Source organism: Diaporthe citri (genome assembly GCF_014595645.1).
Source record: "Diaporthe citri strain NFHF-8-4 chromosome Unknown scaffold_4, whole genome shotgun sequence".
Taxonomy (NCBI): Eukaryota; Fungi; Ascomycota; class Sordariomycetes; order Diaporthales; family Diaporthaceae; genus Diaporthe; species Diaporthe citri.
The window spans coordinates 872938-898182 of record NW_025064849.1 but is presented as its reverse complement, the minus strand read 5'-3'; the positions used below and the strand labels follow the sequence as shown (position 1 = coordinate 898182).

Below are 25245 nucleotides of genomic sequence, written 5' to 3'. Positions count from 1 at the left end.
TTTAGCATAAATAATTAAGTTATTTAAAAATTAAAAGCCTTAAAATATTTAATAAATTTATCTTAAGGGGTGTAAATTTATAAACCTATTATTATAAAGTATAAAGCATATATTTTTGCTAAAATCATGCAATAAATTTATTAATTGCTAAGGGAGATTTATAAATAAATAAGCAAGAGAATTGCAATAAATTTCTATAATTATGAAAAAGAGATTTATAACTATATATTATAACTTTTACTAATATATAAAGTTATTAAACTTATTTAAAATTACTACCTTATAAATTAAGATAATAATACATTATATAATATAATTAAATCTTTTTATAATATAATGAAAATTTAATATAAAATAAAGATTAAAATAATTAAGTATAATAAAGAAATTTTTAGTTATAAATAAGCAGTAAAGAAATTTCTAAAGTTAAAATATATTAAAATTAAGTCTTTAATATTAAATATATAGGCTTAAAATAATAATGCTAAGCGCTTAAAGGGTGTAATTAAAAAGAAAATGCAAGCAATGTAAATAAGCTTAAAGCTTTTATACTTTTTATAGCTAAAAATTAAATATATAATAATATATCTTAATAATTAAATATTAATATATAGCCTAAATTAATAAATATTATACTTTAAATTTTATAAAGCAATTACTAAATAAATAAATATCCTATAATTAAATTTAAAATTAAATTAAACTTACTTATATATTTTTAATTATAAAGCATATATTATAATATTAAATGCTTAATTAAAGAAAAGATAATATTAATAATTAAAGCTATAAATATAAATTAAATATTTTATAAGCTATTATTTTTTAAATATTTATTAAATATAAATTCCCTTTATTAGGAAAATTATTAATATAAAAAATATAATCTTTAATAAATATAAAGTATTTAATAATAAATAAGAAAGTTTTAAAGATAAACTCCTTATTATAAATATTAAGCGTTTTATAAAATAAATAAAAGAATATGCTTTTTTAAAAAATAATAAAATATTAAACTTAAAAGGAAAAGATTTATTTAAAGATAATTTCTTAAAAGAAACCTTAAAGGAAGGTTAGTTTACAACGGATTGCGAAAATAATATTAATAAAGAAGGAGTTTTAAAAGGAAATATAAAGGACGCTTAAGAAAGGCGGTTTATAGCGGATTAAGAAAACAGCGCTTATATAAATGTAAAATTTAAAGTGCTCCTTATATTACTATGAACTCTTTTATTAGCATTTTTAGCTTATATTATTTAAATATAATTAAATAAAGAGATTTTATTAAATAATGAATTTATTATAAATATATTATAGTAATTTATATTTATAATTAGCATTAAAGCTGCTTTAATAATTAAATTAAATAAGAAGATATTAAATAAAATATAAATTAAGAAATGCCTTTATTAAAGGGTAAAATTATATAAAAATAATTTCTTTAAGCTATTAAGATAATATAAAGATTTAAAGAATTATTTATTTAAATATTTATTTAAATAAGCAAAAGCTAATTATTTATAAAGCTATATTAAAATAAGATTATAAATTAAGATTTAAAAATAAAATTCCTATATAATAAGAAAATAAATCTTAAATTGCATATAAATATATATATATAAGTTTAATAAATATAAAATCTTTTAAAAGTATAAGGCTTATTTAATTATTTAAGGAAATTAGTAAATAAAAAGATAAATATAAAAAACTTATGCTATAACTTTAGCAAGCCAATCCTTTTACATATTAATAGCAATAATAGCGAAATTTAATTTTAAATTTATATAATATAAATGTTATAAATATATTTATTTATACTTTAATTAATTAAGATATTTTTATATAAATACTATATAAATATTAATAGAGAGAAATTATTTTATTGCTAAATAAAGCGTTATATAGCTTTTAAATCTCATTATTGCTATAGCAAAAAGAGTTTATAAAAACCTTAAATTAATATAAATATTAATAAATATTATATAAGCTATGCTATTATATAAAGAAGAGCGTTATTATTTTCTTTTATATAAATAACATTATTATTGTATATTAAAAGAATTACTAAAAATAAGTAAATAAGCTGGAATAATAACTTTAAGAAAAGTATAAAATTATTAAAGGAAATTTAATTTAATAGTTTTTTAGCATAGAAATTATTTAAAATTATGAAAATTACCGGATTTAGCTAGCTTAAATCGCATATATTAAGAAGATTATTACATTAGCTAATAAAATAAATATTTCTTATAAGGTTTTTATAACTTTTAAAAAGCTATTACTAAATATTATCGTTATCTTAAAAGCTAAAGTTTACTTATATTAAAAGAAGATTAGTTTGCTATTATTTGCCGCTATATTTATATAATTAAATATTGCTTTTGCTATATTATAGCTAGCATAATTCTTAATTAATTTAAGTTAAAAATATTATAATGCTGCTAATAAAATGTTATTATATCTCCTATATATTAAGTATCTTGCTTTATATTTTTAAAATTTAAAGGGATTTATTATTATAAGCAATGCTTCTTTTGCTAATAATTCCTTAAATAAAAAAAGCTTATAAGCATTTACTATAAAACTATTTAAAGGACTTATTAAATGGAGAGCAAATAAGCAAGATATAATTATAATATTTATTATGGAAGCTAAATTATTAGCCTTGGTATAAGCTATAAAAGAAATATTGTTTATTAACTGGCTTTTTATTAAGCTATTTATTAAATTAAATAACTAAATAATTAAAATTAAGTGCAATAATACTTAAATTATTAAATTAATAAACTTTAAGATTATTATGCTTAAAATCAAACTATAATATATAGATATTTATAATTACTAGTTATAATAAAAAGTATAAAATAGAAAAATCATAATAAAATATATATTATTAGCATAAATAATTATAAATGAATTAATAAAGGCGCTATTAGTTGGAAAATAAAAAGGATTTCTTTAATAACTTAGCATGCAAAATATTAAGAACAGTTTATATAAGGAAATATTAACGAAAGATACGTTTATTTAATGGTAATTAGCAATGGAAAATGGGTAAAAGGTTTAAACTCTTAGTGCTTGCTCACCTAAGGGGGTATATTAAATCCAATTAACGATAAATATATTATGGCTAGATAATTACACGGTGAATTTATTATAAATTTACTATAAATTAATAAATTTACCGTGAATTTATTATAAAAACGATAAATTCATTATAAAACTGTAAATTCATTATATATGCATAGGTAATATAATGGTAAATGCCTTAGGCATTAATATTCATAGGTTAAAAAACCAACCCTCGCCACTAACTAGCTTTAAAGGAATAAGAATTAAGATATTATTACGTTAACCATTAAAATTAACCATACATATAAGGATTCCACCATAAAGGAGGTGTAGAATCTGACAGATTAATCATACAAAGGCTTTTACCTGGCCTAGCTACTTAGGGTTTTTACTTTAATATTAAGATTATATAAGGTTATGCGTTTAAGTCCCTAAGCAATTAATAATTTTAACTTAATAATTATAAGCCCAATATACAGCTTAAGGGGGGATATTAAAATATATAAACTCTTTAAGCTGCACACTGGCAGCGTTTTTTATTTCTTACAATGCCACTGAAAAAGTATTATTAAAAAATAAAGGCACTGGGAACCGACCGCATTAACGCGCATGAAGTACCTTTACACCACTTCTTTTGTACCTAATCCACCATTAAAGCACGTTGAGATGTGGTAACTTGCAGCATCCAGGCTGCTGGACTAGTCATGCCCGGAGCCTAGCATTTACGCCGTATATATAACCACAGCCAGAAGCAGGACAGCCCTCTGTATCTGATAATCCTCAATAAATTCAAAGAGGGATTCAAATAGCTCCTCAAGTCCCCTTGGCATACACCTCACACGATCCAGCATCACTAATATCCGTGCTTCCTGTTTCGGTAAGCCATGTAATATAGCATAGTAACCTGCATTTAATACTATTTCAACGCCATTCCACCATTGAAATTAAGTTTAAATAGCATAACCAATAATTTAAGATCTCTAAGATATATTTTATTATAATAAAAAGTAAACTTAAAAGTATATACTTAATTAAATATAAATATAAAGATATATTATATTATTTTATATTATTATAATAATTTATAAAAAGAAAAAATTATTACATCTTTAAGCAATCTTTTAATAACTTTAAGAATTATTAAAATAATAAAAGTAATAAATAATTATTATATATATATAAGCTATTTTTATTAATAATATATATTAATTATTCCTTATATTATTATTAACTTTTTATTTAAGTTTAAATAATATATTATTAAATATATCTTTTATTTTATAATTAAAAAAATAAATTTACTTTTATTTTACTTTTATTTTAAATTTTATATTTAATAAATTTAATATTAATTTAATATATTATAAAAAGTAAATTTAAATATAATATTTATTTTTAATTTAATATTTAATATTTTTAATATAAATATATATATAATTAACTTATTAATTAATTTTTAAAATAAATTAAATATAAATTTAAGATTTTTATTTAAGTTTTTTTTTAAAACTTAAACTTTTAAAATAATTTTTTATTTTTTATATTAAATTTTATTATATTTATATTAAAATTAATATAAGTTTAAATATTTTTAATTTTTAATATAAATAAATTTATCTTATTATATTAAATATTTTCTTAAGGATTTTACTTTTAGTTAATATAAAAATAAAAATATTTATTTAATTAAAATGTTATGGGTTGGCCTTAAGCGTCTGCTGGAAGGTACCCAAAAGGAGTTATGAATTGCAATATCTAAGAAGTAAGTTAGGCCCTGAAAGGGCCCAACTCTGGATCTATCTTTTAAGTGTGTGCCCCATCACGTGAGAGGGTTGGGTGCAGTGTGGGCCCGGCACGGGCATGCATTACGGCTTGGGCAATAGCCCAAGCCCATTACATAAAATAATAATATTATAAATAAAGTTTTATATAATTAAGTATTTTTTTAAATTAAATATTTTAATTTAAGAAATATATAAAGTTTATTAATGGGATAGCTTTTTTTAAATATTTATAGCTAATTTTAATATAATTAAGCTAAAGCTAAGGGTAGACTTCAGCCAACTTAGGCGCTAAGTTAGACGAGAAGTTCGGGCTGGCTTCCTGCAACTACTAGCTATGGCTAGCCGGTAAAGCCACCTCTACGGCGGTGCCTCAACCTTGGAGAAATAATATGTACGACTGCCTAGTTACTATCCAGCAGCTACGAAAGGTACCGCGAACCTCGCCGGCCAGCTGCCCCGTCCTAAACTTAAGAGGCTGTTAGCGCGCTGCGGCAGACGTGGCGAATCAGGAAAGCAGCCCCGCGGGCCGCGTCACATGCATTACCTTGTGCATGGAATTACCCACAGTTGAATGTCCCGCTCTGGAGCCTAGCATAGCCACGTTTGCTGTATGCAGGAGACCAACATGTATGGATGCTCATCCATTGACCGTGGCTCGCTTAGACCCCCACTCCTGACTCCTGTCGGCGCCCGAGACACCTCCAATTCATTGAATCAGATTTTCAACACCCCCGACACCAGACCTCGATGTCAATTCCGCTTCTTCATTGCTTCCTCTCGCACCACGATACTCGGCTTCGACTTCCAAGAACATTTTAAAGCCTCCAAGTAGTGCGGCCATCAGTCTGCATTTCCCTCACGACCCGTCAAGAATACATTCAATCCCCCAAAACATAAGTGCTCATGGTTTCACCCATTACGCATCAAATCTGGTGCATCATCTTTGTAACTCCGCTGAGCGGAAGGTAGATCGCACAACAGTCAAGATGGACAGCAATTCGCCAGCAATTGATATTGCATCGGGCTGCTCTAAAATGGCAGCACTTCTTCAAGTAGATGTGGCTGAAATTACAGAAGAGCCGTGTAAGATGGACGTCATCGAGATTGACATCGATCTGAATCCGGATGCGAGCCATAAGTTCGATAATACAGACAGCAGTCTTGTGCTAGATAGGAGTCAAGTGTTGGATGAAGATCCTGAGATAAACAAGGGTTCCAACGCCGAGACACGCATCATCGATGAAGACGGGGCATCGGAGGGGACTGAAAGCTCAAAGCCAGATGAGATACTCGATGCAAGGGGAGAGTGTCTTCCTGAAGTGGATGGCAGAGGTGTCGCAACCGAGACTGTCGGGGATGTCGAGACCGTCCGTGTCCCACGCAAGAAATCGGAGTGGCTTTTATCTTGGCTCAGAGAAGCTGCTGAGTGGGAGGGCGGCAGCTGGAATTTCGATCCGTCAGAATGGCGCCAGCTGCGGGAGCGGCTTCTATCAGCCAAGATTAGGAAGCACCTCGGTGAATAGGTGTTTTGCCTGTAGTTGAGGAGCCTGGGAGGAACAACTTAAAGAGGATGACAGCGTTTGGAGTCGACACAAAATCCAGAAGATCAACCGACGTTAAAATGTACAATCCATCGTTCGAGGCCGGCGTGTGGGTCCAACTTGATGTGCGCGGCTAAGTTGTCTTGGCCTCTGGTGCACCATACCGCCAGAGCACTCAGCGCTTGTTCTGGGATGCTAATAGGTCGTCAAGGATCCGCCGCTCCTGCTTTAGTCGTCCCAAATATGTACGGTCATATATATAAAAGTGTTCCACCCAGAGCTTTGGGATCGCAGTAAAGCGGTTGATTATTATCGTATGACTCTTAGTTCCTACATCATCATTGTATTGGCATGTTGCATTCCCGCCTCTATCTTGGGGCTTCATTTGAGACGACCAGCAGACTTCACAGACTGCTTATAGTACACCTCACTTCTTCCAGATCTTGCGCAACAAACTGAACTTTCCAACATGATCTCGATTTTGAAGTCGTGGTTCATGCAAGATGATAGCACGCCAGAAACTTGCATGGAGAAATCATCAATTCCCTCAGAGAAGAAACCAAACTCCCCACAATATCTTCCAAAAAGACCGCCAAAGGACCTATTATCAGTTTACGAAGAATGCAAGCTAGCACCAAGAGACTTTCGAGTATTCCTCATGGACCCGTCCGAATCTCCGGACTCGCCAATCGTTGGCCATCTTTGCAAATTACCTCTCAACAGCGCCGGAAGCTTTGAGGCTTTGTCGTATCGCTGGGAAGGATCTTTTAAGAACACAATCGATGTCAATGGAGCTGAACTTGCTGTGACGGAGAATTTGTTCTTGGCCTTGAAAGCACTGCGAGCCGAGAGCGGTGGACTACCAACGCCTCTTTGGGTCGACAGCATTTGCATCAATCAGATGGATGTCGTCGAGCGCAGTCAACAGGTTCCTCTGATGGGTCAGATTTATTCCAAAGCATCCCCTGTTAGGGTATGGCTTGGCGAAGAGTGCTCAGACGTGAAAGAGGCATTCAAACTAGTCCACGACTGCGGCGAATGCTCACCGGCGGATGCCGTGGCGCGGGTTCTTCAGGACGAAGCAGGGGCAAGGGCCCTCAATGAGATCCTGCATCGGTCTTACTGGGACCGTATGTGGATGTTCCAAGAGATTGTCCTCGCGGGACGAGTCACTGTTCACTGCGGCAGCTATGAAGTCCCATGGACCTACTTCAAGTGGCTTCAAGAACTCTCCGGATATGCTGAGCTCTGGTCAGATGCTCAAATCGGGCGTGGGTGGATCCTCGACCTTCGGAAAGCGCTGTTGAGAATCTCGCTTTTCGCTATCCCTCGGGAAGAAGCTCAGGATATCAACGCGGTCATCATTCAAACACGGCACCTTCATTGCCAGGACCCAAGGGATAAGCTTTACGCCCTCATCGGTGTCTGCAAGGCACTGAGTAGGAAACTGAAAGTCGATTATTTGGCTCCCGCACGGGACGTGTACACCTCATTCGCGAAAGGTGAGATCGAGGCTGGCGGTGAGCTGTACACGATTCTTACTGCTGGTCTGTATAACCCTGGGGACGGCGATGACCTCGACCTCCCTTCTTGGGTGCCTGATCTCCGTGGAACGACTACCGTCGACACCAGGTACATAGGTGGTGCTTATCTTGAGCTTTTCAACGCGGACAACAACAATGGCAATGATCCGTTCTTTGTGTTTTTTGAAGAGTCTGGTCGTAACATCCTCCAGGTTGAAGCGCTCTTGCTTGAAACGACCATGGAAGCTTTGCCTTTTGAGATCAACGAGGAGGCAAAGCGCAGCAATTTGCTGAGTACCTTTTGTCTAATAGACGGGGGCGACTTTTCGGTGCCCAAACTTCGTCAATTCTTTCAAGTCGCGGTGTCAGAGAACTCAGCATTCTATGGACACAAAGTCGACTCTGATGGGACTCTGAAGGAGAGAATGGAACGTCTGATTCTCGGCTTCTTCGGAGATTTGCGGCGCCTCCATGGATCTCACCCAGCCTTTGACGAGTTTCTGAGGTCGTTCAACATTCATGGCCTCGATATGATACCTTTACAGTCTCAGAGCTTGTCCCCAGACTCAGCCTGCAATGATCTTCACCGCAATGAGCTAGAGTATCTGCAAAGAACACTACTACATGGAGATAGCCGCGACTCCACCATGTTCAACACCAGCAGCGGAAGTATCGGCATTTGTCCCCGAAACATTAAGCGTGGAGATACTGTCGCCATCGTTCGGGGCTGTCGCGTGCCAGTCATACTACGCAAACAGGAACAATATTTTAGGCTTGTTGGTCCCGCCTATGTGTCTGGCACAATGCAAGGGGAAGCTCTTTCCAGGATGGACTTATTAAATGGATCATCCTTCGGCCGGGTTGACATAGTCTGAGAGCTGCGGTTCTGAAATAATCTCAGGATGCATTTGTTAATGATGCTGGTGTATATAATTTCAAAATAAACATCGTGCATGCATGAAAGTGTTGGCCAAGGACACATGTATATCTCGTTCCCTGGTTCGAGAAATGGGGCGATACGGAGCTGATAGCACTACAAACCAATTCATTGACAATTTTGTGCTCATTTTGAGGGCCTAGCTCTCCTGCACCCAAACGTTTACACCTACCGGCGTGGAAGCGGAAATGCATCCTGCATGTGCGCCACAGGTGCTGAACTGCAGCTAGTAGTGTCCGATGTTATGCTGCAAGTCTTAGCTACAAGCTGTAATGTTATACTGCTGCAAGGCATAGACTAAGAACAAATCCATGGCCATGCCATTCAGGCATTTCCAAATTATAATATATAAATTATCTCATGTATACTCTATAATGAGCTGAGTACATTACGCTGTTCTTACAGGGATATTATATCTCATAGCGCCATTATACATCGTTATTTACAAAGGTAGTTTAATCTAAAGTTCAGTTGTTGTGTGAAAGTAGAATTATAATTAATCTTCAGAGGTTAACCAGAGAGCATACACCTTATTAGTGGAAATTCATTACTTACCCCTTTTAGAATCATTGTATTTACATGTAACTTTAATTATAAAGCTGAGATTCAAAAGCATTTAACAATGCAGTAGCTTAACTCTGCTATATGCTAGATCTTACTCAATTCGATTTATAGTTTAAGCGGAATAAGATCAAGTGTGGGCACGGAAGTTCTCACAAGGACTGGGCATTCTCTATAAAGCTAATCTAGAAAAGAAATCCCATTCATGTGCTGGCCTTTTCAACTGCACAATGCCCGAGTCGAACCAATTCCGCAACAAATTCATCAATCATCTTTAAATACAACTCAGCTTCGGATGTCACCGGCTGTGATCGCATACTTCTAAGTAGCCGCGGAATTGAGCTCATAAGCTGTAGGTCTTCTCGTGATATGAAATTGAGTGGATCCAATAAAACATTGCAAAAAAGGGTGAGAATGGCCGATAGAGGGTGGAATATAAATAACCTGAGGCATTTGTTAGAGAAAGAGAAAGGTTCGCACAATGCAGAGAAAGAAGATGATGACGAACCAGAAATTCTCCTCATTAACGACCGTGGCGGAAGCATGGAGGAAAATTAATGATGAACGACTCGCTTGCACCGATATTGCGATGCTAGAGCTTATGCCTTCCAAGTCACCGCCATCGCCATCATCAAAGCTATTACAGCGCCCACTAGCTTCATGGATCGCAGCAATAAGGAAGAGATATTCAAATTGCGTAAGAGTTCTCTTTATTGTAGCAATCTGGGGGCTATGCGGCTCGATGTTGGCGGCGTTTGGACTAAAGATGCTGAGGATGGGTCGCTCTGCTAGAGGAACCTGGAGGCGCCATGCTTCCAATTCATCATCGAGTTCGCGGATATCGCGGAGGAGGTCGACGGCACACTTTTGGAGGGCCGATGCTGAATATAAGGATTTGCAGACCTTGGATTTGATGACGGCCATTTGCAGATGGCCTGGGAATGAAGTAAAGAAAGTTGATGTTTCGTTCCGCGAAATAATGCTGCTTTCTCCGGCCCGATCTCCAGCTCCCAGTAAACTCTCTGGCATAGTAAGGTCGCAATAGCTGTCATCAATCGAAGGGGGCTGACCAGTGCGAAGGCATAGCTCCTTGTCAAGCCAGTACGCTAGCCAGAAGAGGCGGCGCGTGTGATCTCTTCCTTGACTATTCCTTGACTCATGGGGATTGTCTGGAGGAACGGGGCTGGCATGACAATGTAGACCAAGAGCAAACAGAATACGGCATGTATGTGAGTGAAAGATCATGCCCTGTTGTAGATGACCGGATATTATATAATATGCAGACTATCATCTTGCAATGTTAGTACAGACTCCGAGAAAAGGATTCGTAGGAATCCTTGTCTTTCTTCATAAATACTTGCCATAAAGAAGACCGTGTAGAGGCTCGTCACATTCAATTGACATAGAACCTGTGGCATCAGGCTATGGACCTTGGCCAGAAATGTCTTGCCATCTACCGCCGAAGTGGAGTCCCATTCCCCTTGAATCCGAGAAACCAGTACCATAAAGGAAAAAAGACAACACTTGGCACTAATTGAATCTAGCGATGGCGACCGGTCGATGTCTGGGTATGCCGCATCTAGGAAGTGTTGAAAGACATCCTTGTCGATGATTGGGAATAAGTGATTGAAGCGAGAGGCCGAGGCGAGTGACACAAGTCGCTCGACAGTCTTTCTGCTAGGCAGGCCCAAATCCGAAGTTGACTGCGTAAAACCATCAACACACAGGGATGGAGGGCTCCAAAGCTGAGCTTTCCAGGGGCGTCCTGAATCGTACAGCTTGTGAAAGGATGGCTCCTGTCCGGTTCGAGAACGAATCCAGTCACATCCGGCCTTGGAAAAGAATGGAGTGGCATTGAAAGAGCTGATATCTGCAACGTGGCAGCCAGCAAAGTCCAGCCGTCCGCCTGGGGTGAAGTCCTGCGGAAGACCGTGAGGCCAGGAGGTGAAGTCATTGAGTGAAGGTGACCAACGTTGTGGGGAGGTTGCCGAGGGTTTGAACGGTTGTTGTTCTTTGGATCGCAGACGTCGGGAGGCGGATCCTTCTTGAATCAGTTCGAGGGCAAGCTCGATACGCCTGATGCCACTAGCAAGGTCTTTGCCCGAGGCATGACTGAAAACACGTGAGCCAGCAATAGTATCCACGTCAGGATGGCCAAGGAGAGAGCGGGGCTTCGGGTCGGGCATCCACGACTTACCGTGGCAACTCTGCTCTCATAGTACCGTTTCTGGATTCATAATTGCAGGACGAGTTGTGGTGCTTGCACCAGTCGCACCGAGGCAGCGCCTTATCGCAATGAATCTATATGAGATGTTAATTGACATAGAACAAACGATCGCGATACCTAGGAGCACAAAGCAACATCCTGGCATGAACCTAGGTGTGATAAAGCATGTAGGAGTTGCAAATTCCGGATGAGACCGTCGTACCTTTCGCCTGTGACAGGAATCACAAGCCCTCCGTCGCATGGGCATTGTGCACGCGGTAACTTTGCGCAGCGAATATTGTTTGTTGATCAACAATCATTGCTCGTCTAATGAAGTTTTCGGCACACGTTGTGTTGTCGTGAGGCTCTCGAATGCGGGGGAATAGGGGGGGTGACCGAGCGCCCTGGACTGCCTTGAAACAAATCGCCGCCCACTGATTGGGCCGCTCGCCCTGCCGGAGCCGAAGGCCGCTGACTCAGCGGACCTCGCAGTCGTCGGCGGCTGCGTGCAATGCGAGGCCGTGCTACCGTCGATTATGGAAACATGGGATAAAAGCCCTGCCGTCCGACGTGATGTTGCGGTAAATGTTGGTCCTCAACTCATGCATCTCTCTCTTTTAACAACATCCACAAACCATTCAACAAACTTCAAAATTTACTTCTACTGTAACTTCGTTTGAACTTTCCGTCACCATGGCTACTCAACCAACACCTCTGAAGGGAACAGAGAAGTTGTCATCTCGATGGCAATGGACAGAAGATCTTGGTGGTTTTGACATGCCCATCCGCCTGGAAGGAGAAATTGGGGACGTGATGGTGCGAGGTACTATACCTGACAGCATTGATGGAACTTTCTATCGAGTCGCTGGAGACCATTTCACCCCTCCGCTCGAAAGACACATTCCACTTGACAACCACGGTACTGTCAGCGCCTTTCGTATTCACAAGGGGCAAGTGGACTTCAAGATCAGATATGTGCAGAACGACCGCTACAAGTTCGAGAGGAAGAAGAGACAGAGCTTCTTTGTCCAGATCGTGGGTAATCCCATGCAAGACCACCCATGCGTGCGTGCCGTTCTGCAGACGACTTCCAACATAAACGTCCTCTACTGGGCTGGAAAGTTGCACGCTCTGAACGAGACGGGATACGCGTGGACCTTGGATGCCGACACACTTGAAACAACTGGTTCCAACCCCTACGGCAACCAGGTGCAGGGCGCAGCAACCTTCACTGGTCATCCCAAAATCGATCAAAATGTCGATGAGCTCGTCACGTGGGGATTCAACGAGGACAGTTCTGAGCTTATCTCTTACTCGATCAGCCGAGATGGTGAGGTTAAAAACCTCCATCGCATCAAGCCTCGTTTCTCAGGACCAATCCACGACGCCTGTATAACCGAGAACTGGCTGGTCTTTTGCCAGTGGCCCGCTGAGCCCAACTTTGAAAAGGGTGGCGTTACAATGACCTGGGTCTCTGACAGACCTGCGTATTTCATTGTTGCCCCCCGCCGCCCGGAACAACCTTTAGCGGGCTCGGGATGGAAGCCCTACGAGTTTCGGATATATTCTCATCCCACAAACTCGGAAATCGTCCACTCTGGCGGTGCGTGGGAAGAGAATGGAAAAGTATACATCGAGGGGACTTGGCCCAAGCATCCTTTGTTCCCCTTCTGGGACGGGCTGTCCAGAGGGAAGCCGGAAGAAACCGTTGTGGACTATGTGCGATTCGAGATCGATACGGCACAGCCAGACCAGGCGGTGCTCCCGGACCCCGTCACCCTGGTTGACATTCCGAATGAGTTCCCGCGCATCGACGAGCGGTTCTACTGCAAGCCTCACAAATATGTCTTCATGAATGTGTTTCACTCGGATCCAAAAGAGCCTCTACGCAGAGATCACATCTTCAAGAGTCTCAATGCAACGGCAATGCTTGACAAGAGCACCGGGGAGTTGAAGGTCTACTCTCCTGGTCCGAACACCCGATGCCAGGAACCCGTCTTCATTCCCCGATCCGACGACTCCCCAGAGGGTGATGGACACATCATCTTCGTCGTTGACCGACTGGACGTTAACCTCAGTAGTGTGGTAATCATGGACACTAAGGACTTTGAGTGTCCTACCGCTGTGATAGAGCTTCCAATGCGGATGCGTGCTCAGGTTCATGGTAACTGGGTTGACGCACGGGAGCTAAGTGGTCGGCCACTGGTGGCGAATCCTGTCTGATAGATAAGTTTTATCCATATCGCAATGGTCATGTCTCTCGTTCTACAGTTAGGTGATTTGGTCGAAACGTCGTTATTTGCACAGAATGTTACATAGGCGAAGGCAGACCCCCTTTTTTCGTTACTATATTATGGACGTTCTTTATTCTGAGGCAGACCCCTTTTTTTGGTTACTATATTATGGACGTTCTTTATTCTGAGGCAGACCCCTTTTTTCGTTACTATGTTATGGACGTTCTTTGTTCTGAGTTAGTCTACTAAACTGGAACGACAGTAATCATCATAGGGGCATACGAGATGGTGTGTTTGTATATAGTTATGTATGAATCAGTGACTATTCAATCTATTGCCGTAGTTATGCGCCATAGGTGCTGGACTACAGCTAGCGCAGTGTCCGAGGTTGTGCTACAGGTCTTAGCCACAAGCTGTAACGTTACACTGCAGAAGGCTATGGGCTAGGAACGAATCCGCGACCGTACCATGTAGGCATTTCCAGGCTGTGTTGCATATAGATTACCTTCGCCTGTGGCTGAATCGGTCGCATGCAAATAGACACGAGGCCTCCATCGGTCGGTGTGGGTGCCCTGCTTATGCAGACAGACAGTACCGCAAACTATCCGTTCCCTGGCCACATAAAGTTTCCTCCTTTTGTGATAACTACATCTCCCCAGTCCTTCTCCTCCACAGCCGTGACGAACTTTGGATGGCTATGTGTTACCAAGTCATTGAACGTTACAGTGCCTGTCGCTGCCTCTACTATCAACACAACGTGGAAAAGTGTCCAAGATACGGAACGGCAGGCCACGGAATAACACAACGGACGATGTTGGTCGGCTATGCCTGCACAGATCATTCATCTCATCCAACCAAAGTCTCGTTCTTAGCTCGATACTTTGAAAGGGCGCTGAATACATGCTAAGGATGAAGTAAAACATTTTCCTGCCTTGAATTCGTCGCTATTGACTAATTCACATGTGCAGATAAAGAGCAGATTCCACGCCACCCGTCGAATTCCCACTTGTGATGATGCACTCAAGTTCAGCCCCATCATCGTGCCAGATCTCCGACTACGTACCCGAGCTCACTCGACCAGAATTGATATATGAGGACCCATTGACCGTTGGTGGCGAATTTCGCCTGTTGCAGATTGAAGCGGCTGAAGACTGCACGGCCCAAATCATTGCTCGACTCTTCAAGACATCCCTTAATGATCATCCAGCATACGAGGCAGTGTCATATCGGTGGGAGCAAACCAACAATGCTCACTCTATCGTAGTCAATGGATTTGAAGTCCCGGTAATGGGCAATGTTTTCTCAATGTTGTCGGAATTCAGACGCCAGGCGTTTCCTTCTTCGCCAATCTTCTGGGTTGACAACATTTGCGTCAACCAAAGTTGCACTCAGGATCGGAATGAGCAGGTGCAATTGATGGGGAAAATATATTCTAAAGCCAGCCTCGTACGAATTTGGATTGGGACCGAGTACGACCATGCGGATCAGGCGTTCGAGCTAGTTTGCAGTTGTGGACCAGCCAATGAGATATCGGAGGAGCACGTCGCATCGAACGTTATACACGACGACGCTGGTACGAAAGCACTCACGAAGTTGCTACGGCGAGATTATTGGAATCGTATGTGGGTCTTTCAGGAGATCGTCTTGGCCAAGGAGGCAGTCGTCCACTGCGGCAAACTACAGGCCCCATGGTCAAATTTCAGGTGGCTTGATGTTGTCTCGTCGAAACATACTCTATTGCTCACAGCTCAGGTCGAATACCCCTGGATTTTCGAGTTTCGCAGGGCTCTATTCAATATCGCACATTTTTGTGTCACTTCGGCGGAGGCTTCTCATGTCAACAACGTCCTTCACCCAACAAGGCACTTGCGATGCCAAGATCCTAGAGACAAATTGTACGCGTTGCGTGGCGTTTGCGAAGCTATGACACGCACCGTCCAGGTCAACTACTCTGCCCCTGTGAGAGATGTATTCACAACTTTTGCGAGGAATCAGATTCTTGCGGATGCCAACCTGTCGTCTCTTCTCACAGCTGGCCTCTGGAGCCCACTCAATGGCGACGACATCAACCTTCCATCCTGGGCCCCTGATCTGCGCGGAATGGGTGGCGTCGACATTCGCTATCTTGCCGGGCATCAAACGAACTACTTCAACGCGGATGGGGGGACGGAGTCCCGGCATCGTCTGTCCACTCCAGTCAACCGCCGCAGTTTCTTGGAGAAAGATGGGTATAGTATTCTCAGCATACAAGCCATACTTTTCGACTATATCCAATGCTGCACGCCCCTCCAGGGGATGGCCCATTCAGGCATGGATCGCAAAGAACTGATCAATTCTTTCTGTTTGCTCGACGTTGACGACATGTCCTCGATGAGAAGGTTACGTCAACTCTTCGAGGGCCTAATATTCGGCGACAAGTCAACTTTGATGACAAATACTCCCACTGAACGACACATTGAGGAGAGGGCAAAGAGGCTGGTGCTCGGCTTTTACGAAGATCTATGCCAGCTTTTTGGTCCTAAACCGGTCTTCGCCGACTTTCTGGAGTCTTTCGAGTGTATCACTCCACACGATTTTAAGCCTTTGCAGGAAGAAGTCCAACTCTGTGATAAAGATGTGCTGCATCTCAATCGAATGGAATATTTACGCAGAGCAGCAGAAACGACCGATCAGCAGGCGGCGGCCAGGGCTTTATTCCTCACCATTGACGGAAACCTAGGGATCGGACCTCATGTTGTGCAACATGATGATGTTGTTGTTTTAGTTGGAGGTTGCGCGTGCCGCTGGTGTTGCGTCAATATCCGCTTTATTACAGGCTTGTCGGCCCAGCTTATGTTTCCGGAATAATGCAGGGTGAAACTCTTTCCAGTATGGACTTATCTTTGGAGAAAATTGAGATAATTTGAGAGCTGCGCTTGTGGGCACCTTAGTCGAACTCCTCGTTTACCTACCCAGCAACTGTTTCAGACTGTGCTCGACCAGAATTTCACCCTCGATCAATCTGCCCGTCTCCTTCACTTAACCATCGATCCTCTGGTAGCGCACAAGCGTGGGGACATTGTGAATATTCCACTTGGTCCTGAAGACGTTCGTGGGAGTGATCCATCTGATCGCATTAAGAAAGTTCAGCACAGTTGTGGTTATAGCAGTGAGATATGATACACGGCAATAGGTTCCTTACTCCGGTCTTTGGCCGACCTCAACAAACGACATCTCGGGCGGGTCTTCGGCCCAAAAGGCAGGGCGGCCCGCACGTCGGGACACCATGATTGCCCAGTCTCAGGGAGGTCTGACGTGGTGAAGGTGATGAAAAATGGGACCGGCGAGTCGGTGGGTAGCGCGAGGGCACTCGCTAGGCTGACAGCGTAAAGTTGGAGATGATGGTCATGGTTGTGCTGATATTGTGCTTATCGTCCCGCGGCTTTTACAATAATTACCCATGGACCAAGGTTTGGCAGCGCAGCGAGGAACGCTAAAGCTCGTTCGTTTGCTAGCCTTCCGGGGAGAGAAAGACCTGGGTGAAGTTTTCTTTCGTGCTGTACCCGGAGTCTGGAAGCAAATGGCGACATTTAACTCCACTATTGTGTTCTGATTTATTAGCCACAATGGTCAGTCTATGGACCTCGAAGCGGACACCGGCCCGCAGGTTTTCCTATCGTACTTACCGGGCCGAAGTTGATTTTGATATCGAGAAATAGTGGAGTCTCATTGCTTTTGTTGATTGTCAAACAACCCAGTAAATACACTATTCGCGTCCACAGATGGGCAAGTGGTCATGTGTCCGTCTTGGCCACGACAATTCGGAACCCATTACCACGCCAGAATCCAGAAGGCTCGAGACTTCCCCGGTATGTACAGTTCGCTTTGATCTTTGGGCTTGAAAAGCACCCACCACGTAGCACTCGCCGCACCTGTTCACGCGCGTCCAAGCGTTCCCTGCCATCCTCCCGCCACGGATATGTAAAGGACGGAGTGGCCATGTCCTCTCCCCACAAAGTTGTGCACCACTCCGAGTCCCAAATATGGCCAGCCATATCGTAGCATCCGTAAGGTGACCTCCCTTGGGGGAACAGGCCGACGGCACATGTACTGTTAAACACCGTCTCTTCGCTGTTGGCCGCGTCGTCCTGCCATGGTGTGCCCCAGGGATAAATCAGCCCGTCGACGCCCGTGTCGTTCTGGTTGCCTCTTGCCGCCCGCTCCCACTCCGGCTCAGTTGGAAGCCGCACCTCCTCTTCGAGACTAATGCTCCCGTTTGAACGCCACTGGGTGGTCAGCCAACCACAGTAGGCCCTCGCATCGTGCCAAGTGAGGTCTGACGCCGGCGCATTCTGCCTCTCGGGGTATGCGCCGTCCGGACTGAGCCACTCGCGGTCAGTGTCCTGGGTGAATGCTAGGTAATCTTTGTTGACGACGGGGTAGAGGCCAATCCGAAAGCTGGAGACAGTAATTATATCTAGTGGTCGAGAATTAGGCTGGCTCGTAGAGCGCATGCTGAAGCCTCCGGCGGGAACGAACGCGAGGGCCTTCAGGTCGCGGGAATCGCCTAGACGTGAGAGGATGCGGCCTGCTTTCTCCCGTTCGCTGGCTGTCAAGATACCCTGTGTCACGATATCCACGACCAGGTTCTTAATTGTTCCCGTCAATATCTCACTTGTCTCCGCGAATTACAGTGGGTTGAACTTGTGCCTGCAGAAATTGCACTATTTTCTGACCCACGTGTTCAGGTAATGCCTTCATCAGCGGCATGCAGGAAGACCTCAGCGTTTACGGCAACGAGCGAAATTGGTTGAATACCTGGTTTAGCCTCGGAATAATGGTCGGCAGCGTACCGGCACAAATGTCGCAGCTGAGCTATATTCGCCCGTCCATTCTGATCCCGTCTTGCGAGTTGGTCTGGTCCCTGCTGGTGGTGGGAATGGGTTTCTCTTAGAACATCCAAACGGTTAGTGGCACATGACAATGTGCAAGTGACTTGTGTGGGGCCTTGACTGACTCCGTGCGCTAGATGTACGCACTGCGGTTCTTTATAGGACTCTTCGAAGCTTGCACCTTTCCAGGGTACATATCTATGCTGGGTGGCTGGTACGGCCCCAAGGAGCTCACCAAGCGTCTGGCTATTCTCCTTCAGGTTGAGTCCATCGCAAGTGTGTTCAGTGGATATTTGCAGGCTGGGCTCTACACCAGTATGGATGGTCGTCATGGCATTGCTGGTTGGAGATGGCTGTTTGTGATGGACGCTGTCATCTCCTTTCCCATTGCAATTTGGGGTTTCTTCGGTCTGCCAGATCTGCCTCATAACACCAAGGCATTCTACTGGTCGCCAGAGGTGAGCATTTTCAAGCATTTGGTTGGTGATATATGATTACTGACAGCAAATAGCATATTCGCTACGGTGTCGATGGAATTGAGAAGTTTGGTCAGAAGGCCCAACACAAGTTGACATGGAAAGAAGCCAAACGCATTTACACAGGATGGGAGATCTGGGTCTTTGTCGTCCCTTACACGTGAGTGTGACATGGTATCTTGAGATCCCTACAGACGGCTGAATGCACTAACGCTTAATATTAGTATGGTTGCCGCATGCCACACCGCTACAAGCTACTTCAACCTTTGGTTAAAGGACGTCGGATATGGTACTGTAGATGCCAACGTCTACCCCACCGCAGGAAGCGCCCTGAACATTGTCGCCACAGTCACTTGGGGAACAATCGCGGACCGTACAGGACAGAACTGCTTAATGGTAGTGATTGTACAAGTCTCCATGATGCTCTCTAATATTCTCCTTTCGGTCTGGTATGTTCCTAGGGGCGCTCTCATGTTTGCATTCTACCTTTCGTATGCGGGTTCTGCGGCAACTCCTGTGCTTATTGTGAGTGGATTCCGGTGAACATGAAAACGCGACAGGGCTAACACACAGCAAGAGCTGGGCCAACATGCTCAATGCAGGGGATCCAAGCTTGAGACAGCTTCTTGTCGGCACAGCCAATGTTGTCTCCTATGCGTGGGTATTTTGGGTACCGTGTAAGTCAGATTCTGGGACTCCCATAATGAAGTTTTGGGCTAAGTTTCAGTGGTACTGTTTCCAACCTAAGATGCCCCGAAGTACAAGTATGGGTATCAAATTCTTGTTTTATTCGGGGGCCTTGCGATCCTAAGCGTAACGCTGATGTGGCATTTGTACCGACGAAGGGAGTAAGTTTAAGTTCCCTTTACTTCTACCCCGACTTTTATCAAGCTATGGAAGAATAACTGATCATTCAAATGAAGTCAAAAACGAGATCAACAGGAAGGCCAGGGCACCGAAGGTGGCTCTGTTGCCAGAAATGGGAACGAGACAGAATACTAGGCGTAGATATTTATGTAGGGGCTGCCTGCTTTTTCATGTTGTGCCAATGCATACTATACCAGTGTAATTGGCGCAATCGATTGTGCGCCATATCAATGTCCTCGAAATTCGTGCAGCTTGAACTTTGGGATTTAGATAGATTTCTGGCATGGCACACTGAAAGTACTCGGCCAACAATATCCCGCTACTGTCTTCCCCGCGTTGTCCGAGAACGACCCCTGGATATTAGTGCGCAGATCCCAAAGTAACATTGCGCATCATGACACTTGGCCACATTGGGACCGGAGGTAGGGATTGGAGGAAAAACACACCCAAACCTTGTTCTAATTTCCAATATCAGTGGTAACCATGCTCGGGATCAAGCATTTCTTCCCCTATTTAGTGTCGGTTAACCTCAGTCTTCTGCGAAGTCTCCAGCGACAATGACACACCGCAAACCTCCCAGTGGTGAAATATAAAAGGCTTTGAAATCGCCAAGCTCTGGTTCCTTGGCTTCCAAGACATGAGCTTGGCTTCAGCCTCAAGTGCCTAGAACAGAAATGATGTTCAGCACGCTGAGTTGCATGTCGGTCGCTTTGGGGCTTGCCCCTCTGGCATCTGCCGTCGCCTTCCCTGGGGCCGTCGGTTTCGGCGCAGTCTCCACTGGTGGCACAGGCGGTACGACTTGCCATGTCACCAACCTCAACGACTCGGGCTCGGGCTCTTTCCGCGACTGCGTGAGTGCGTCCAACCGGATCGTCGTCTTCGATGTCGCCGGATACATAAAGCTGAGCTCAGCCGTCTCCCTCTCAAGCCACCTGACGATCGATGGCTCGACAGCTCCTAGCCCTGGCATCGGGATCATGGCTGCCGAAGTCTCGGGCAGCGGCAAGAACAACATCATTATCAACAATGTGAGGTTCCGGCAAGGCAGCTTGGACTCGCAGACAGGCCAAAGCGCGGTGAATTTTGGCAAGGCTTCCAACATCATTCTGGATCATTGCTCGTTTGCGTATGGCCAATGGGATAGTAAGTGTGACCGTAAATCATCCATCAATCCACCGAATATGTCCCTCCACAGAGTATTTGCTGACTTATGATGTCCCAAGGTATCGATGGCGTTGGGGTAGTGAATTTGACCGTGTCAAATTCAATCATCGCATTCCCCATCGGACAACAATTCGGGGCACACATCGAAACTGGACCTTCTACCTTCTTCGGCAACCTTTGGGTCAGCGCACACAACCGTCAGCCGCTGTCCAAGGATGACACACAGTACATCAACAATGTCGTCTACAACTACCAGGCAGCATACACAGCGGCAAATACGGGTGGAAGCTTCTCCCATGACATTATCAACAACTACTTCATTGCCGGGCCCAGCACGACCAAGGCTGACAATCGGTACTACCAAATGAACGCGAATCAGAAGGCATACGCCACTGGGAACTACGGAGATGCCAGCCTGGATGGAGTGCTAAATGGCGCACAAGAGAACAAGATCGGGGATGCGGTGGTCCTCAGTTCACCCTGGGCTTCATCCTCTACTGGGATGGTGAAGTGGACTGCTGCTGATGCCGTTACTAATGTTCTCGCTTCGGCTGGAGCGGTGCCCCGGGATGAGGTTGATGCATTGGCTGTGAGCCAAGTTAAGTCGTATGGGACAGCTGGGAAAATCTATGGGGATCAAAAGGACACTGGCCTGTCCAATGGTGGTTATGGCACTCTGTGACAACAGCCACAATATGTGGGACATACGTGGAAAGCTGTCATGACCTCAGATTACCATTGTCTTATGATCAGGGTCCACAATATCGTCCCAATCAATATCCGAGCAGACTCATGACGATACTGTGCGGTGCGGCCTTATTTGGAAGACTTCAGGAAGACTTCGTCATCAGCGGTCCTTGGCAGGCAAGCAACTTTTAGGATACTGCGATATGCAGAATATCGAACCGAACAATTTATGGCTAAAGAGGTCTGTACACATTACTAACGGGGAGTTCTGTGCACGCTGCGCCTGGGAAGGTTTCCTTTTCCTAGCTTTCCTAAGAAAACACAAGCGCGGAAATTCACACAGACCTAGGTCTTTCATTTTCTGGGCAACGCTTATACTAGATATCCCTCATATTTCCGAGTCTGCTGTATTTGCTAAAACATGCCCCCGCCTGTAGGAAAAACGTGTCCACTTATCCACCGACATTTCTCTGAAGCGACAAATAAGACTACGTCGGCGATATCCTCAGGGGTTCCCATACGGTCCGCCGCCTTCGACAAACTCGTTCTCATTTTCTTGATAGACTCGATAGTCTGGGGCGGCGCATTCAACAAAGGGTCTGTCAACACACCACCAGGAGCAGCGGTGTTAACAGTGATAACCCTTGTCTTTCCTAGCTATTGACTCGTCCAAGTCAGAGGAGCTATTTAATTAATACAGATTAAAGACCCACCTCTGCAGCAAGATATTGTGTGGAGTGGTCTAATGCCGCTTTGCTAGCGCCATAGGTGGGTTGGAAGGGGACGTATATCAGCGAAGCCATGGCGCCAATGTTGATGATTCTCCCCCCATGCGGCATATGGGGCACTGCCGCTTGGATCATGAGGGTTGGACCCAAGTAATTCAGCGTGAATGTCTCGAGTATATCAGCAGAGTCCATTTCAGTGAGGGTAGAGTTACGCGCGTGGGTAGGGCCTCCGGCATTGTTGACTATATAGCTTTAGTATGGGACTTCAAACGCGAGGGCAATTGCTTAATACCTAAGATGTCGATGGTTTTGGTGTCAAATGCAGTCAAAGTGTCTTGAATAATCTTGTTCACACTCTCGACATCAGTGATGTTGCCTTGAACCACGATGGCCTTTCCACCAAGCCTCTCAACCTCAATCGCCACTCTCTTGGCGCGGGGAGCACCGGATTCGGACACATGGTGAACTGCGTCAGAAGCACCTTCACGGGCGACGGCGAATGCAATAGCTGCACCGATGCTGGTTTCACGACCAGATCCTGTGACGATAGCGGTTTTGCCCGCCGTGGATAAGGCGCTCGAAGCCATCTTTTTTGGGGGCTTTTTTTGACAATATTTAAGAAAGCTTCGTTCTCAATGTCAGAAAATAATGAGAAATCATGAGACAACTACCAAGACGAAGGCAGTGATGGTTCTCTTGCGATGTGATGCTGCTCTAGCGAATTTGTACTTCCTGTGGAGGGCAAGTCGCCCCGGTGAGATGACAAACCACGGATAATTTGGAAAATGACACGTACATTATCCAATTCACAGCAACGGACATTGGATTCCGGCGCACATCGCCTTGTACGTACTATACATCTTTGCTGGTCGGACGTCCAAAGACTTAGTACAAATACAAGCCCCACAAACTCCTCAAAAACTCCACAAGATGACAATATCCTTCTTCACATTGGATTGTATTTACGAACTCGTACTCACATCCCGTGGGGGTTGTAGAGTACTAACTATTTGGACCCCTGACCGAGGTATCCAAACACGTGGGCTTGGGAATTCCATCTCTCAGCGATAGTATCAAGTGCGGCATTTCTTGGGTGACTGGGACAACGTCGTAGTACTCCACAGTAGTGCAATTCTCCATTTGTGAGCTCTGCCCGAGTGTCCGACCCAAAGAGTCAACATCGACGGATTCGGACAAATGTGTAATGGTCCGGTGTTCACCGGAGGCCGACTCTAGTGAATACTGACTCAACAATCACCGGCGACGTGGGGGCAATGTCTTCTCCCTTTAGCTTGTATCTCTGGAATCCCCCTACGCTCAGAAAAATTATTGGCCCAACCCAGCGCTTGCAGAAGCGGTATCCTGGTCCATAAAAGCAACCACCGCGATGGCTAACGAACTTCATGACAACGTCTCCCGCGTCAAAAAGGCCAATTATCTAGGCACAAGCATCTTTGTCGGACTTCGTGCGGCGGACGCATTTTGGCAATACGCCCTGCTGAGCCGGTCCTGGGCCGCACAGCTGGTATGGGGCTTGGGTGGACAGGCTCTACCCTCGGCTGGCCTCGCAAGTCCCTACCACGAGATAATTACCTGCATGGCTTTCGGCAGCAGCTTGAAGCAGATCGTCACGCAACTTGTCGTGTCCGAGCAGGAAATGAACCCGTCATCCGCCATCACGATCGCCCTTTTCAACACTGCCTTTAATACCTTGAATTCGATCTTGTCGGTTTGGGCGGTAACTTCCTTCGCCCCACCTTCCGGCAGGCTTCTCGAAACACTCCAAACTCCCATGATTGCCCTGGCAGTCGGCGCTTATTCGGTAGGCATCTTCATCGAACAGATTTCGGAACTTCAGCGCACTTGGTCCAAGAGAAACCCCGCCAACAAAGGCAAGCCGTATGCTGATGGCCTCTTCTCCCTGGCCAGGCACATCAATTATGGTGGTTATACCATTTGGCGGGCTGCATATGCCCCGATTTCCGGTGGTTACACGTGGGGCTTGCTCGTCTTCACATTCTTCTTCTCCGACTTTACGCGCCGTGGTGTTCCAGTACTTGACAACTATCTTTCAGAGACGGTATGTTTTCCAAAATTGCCCGCCTCATTCTCATGCTAACAAAGGCATAGTACGGAGAAGAGTGGAATATCATCAAACTTCAGGTTCCATACCGCTTGATTCCGGGCGTGTATTAAATCTTGTCTCGATGACTATAATGGCGGTGGTAGAGCGACTGGTAGTCTGTAGGAATATTCCAAAAAGCTGATCATGATGTTACTGTTATCGAGGTGTGCATACCCGGCTACTCAAAAGAGACATGATGGTGAAAGCAACATGGTTGCAGTGTATACCTAGCCATACCGTAAATGAAGAGGATGGATATGTGGTGGAGTCTGGAGCCTAATATCATATTTACTATATGTAATATACTATATATTGCTCGCATAGCTTTATATAATAATATTATTGTTTCTCTCTGTACTGCTATGCTTGTTGCCCAGCGTGGCCTTGGCCTTGATATTAGTTCCTTGGTCTTCAAGGCCCGACCTGTGTGTGAGATCGAGGTCCCGGCCGTTGTCTATACCCTGGAGGG

General features: G+C 43.7%; 8 protein-coding genes across 8 annotated transcripts; 6 read left to right on the top strand and 2 right to left on the bottom strand.

The window, feature by feature from the left end:
• Positions 1–5944: 5944 nt before the first annotated feature.
• Positions 5945–6379, top strand: INS49_009448 (uncharacterized protein; the record flags this gene model as incomplete). The annotated part of the gene is made up of 1 exon (XM_043170179.1): positions 5945–6379. One exon carries the CDS (start codon positions 5945–5947, stop codon positions 6377–6379), a length of 435 nt encoding a protein of 144 aa, XP_043024744.1.
• A 487-nt stretch (positions 6380–6866) lies between these two features.
• INS49_009447 (uncharacterized protein) lies at positions 6867–8795 on the top strand (the record flags this gene model as incomplete). Its single annotated transcript, XM_043170178.1, has 2 exons — positions 6867–8589; positions 8791–8795. 2 exons carry the CDS (start codon positions 6867–6869, stop codon positions 8793–8795), a joined length of 1728 nt encoding a protein of 575 aa, XP_043024743.1.
• A 3522-nt stretch (positions 8796–12317) lies between these two features.
• On the top strand, positions 12318–13847 carry INS49_009446 (uncharacterized protein; the record flags this gene model as incomplete). Its single annotated transcript, XM_043170177.1, has 1 exon — positions 12318–13847. One exon carries the CDS (start codon positions 12318–12320, stop codon positions 13845–13847), a length of 1530 nt encoding a protein of 509 aa, XP_043024742.1.
• A 3784-nt stretch (positions 13848–17631) lies between these two features.
• On the bottom strand, positions 17632–18351 carry INS49_009445 (uncharacterized protein; the record flags this gene model as incomplete). Its single annotated transcript, XM_043170176.1, has 1 exon — positions 17632–18351. One exon carries the CDS (start codon positions 18349–18351, stop codon positions 17632–17634), a length of 720 nt encoding a protein of 239 aa, XP_043024741.1.
• Positions 18352–18418: 67 nt separating this feature from the next.
• Positions 18419–20207, top strand: INS49_009444 (uncharacterized protein; the record flags this gene model as incomplete). Its single annotated transcript, XM_043170175.1, has 8 exons — positions 18419–18530; positions 18586–18770; positions 18867–19187; positions 19241–19365; positions 19430–19730; positions 19783–19882; positions 19954–20053; positions 20129–20207. 8 exons carry the CDS (start codon positions 18419–18421, stop codon positions 20205–20207), a joined length of 1323 nt encoding a protein of 440 aa, XP_043024740.1.
• A 539-nt stretch (positions 20208–20746) lies between these two features.
• On the top strand, positions 20747–21918 carry INS49_009443 (uncharacterized protein; the record flags this gene model as incomplete). The annotated part of the gene is made up of 2 exons (XM_043170174.1): positions 20747–21215; positions 21296–21918. The coding sequence occupies 2 exons, from the start codon at positions 20747–20749 to the stop codon at positions 21916–21918; spliced, it is 1092 nt and encodes a 363-aa protein (XP_043024739.1).
• A 706-nt stretch (positions 21919–22624) lies between these two features.
• INS49_009442 (uncharacterized protein) lies at positions 22625–23238 on the bottom strand (the record flags this gene model as incomplete). The annotated part of the gene is made up of 2 exons (XM_043170173.1): positions 22625–22893; positions 22944–23238. The coding sequence occupies 2 exons, from the start codon at positions 23236–23238 to the stop codon at positions 22625–22627; spliced, it is 564 nt and encodes a 187-aa protein (XP_043024738.1).
• An 800-nt stretch (positions 23239–24038) lies between these two features.
• INS49_009441 (uncharacterized protein) lies at positions 24039–24847 on the top strand (the record flags this gene model as incomplete). The annotated part of the gene is made up of 2 exons (XM_043170172.1): positions 24039–24731; positions 24782–24847. The coding sequence occupies 2 exons, from the start codon at positions 24039–24041 to the stop codon at positions 24845–24847; spliced, it is 759 nt and encodes a 252-aa protein (XP_043024737.1).
• Between the last annotated feature and the right edge of the window lie 398 nt (positions 24848–25245).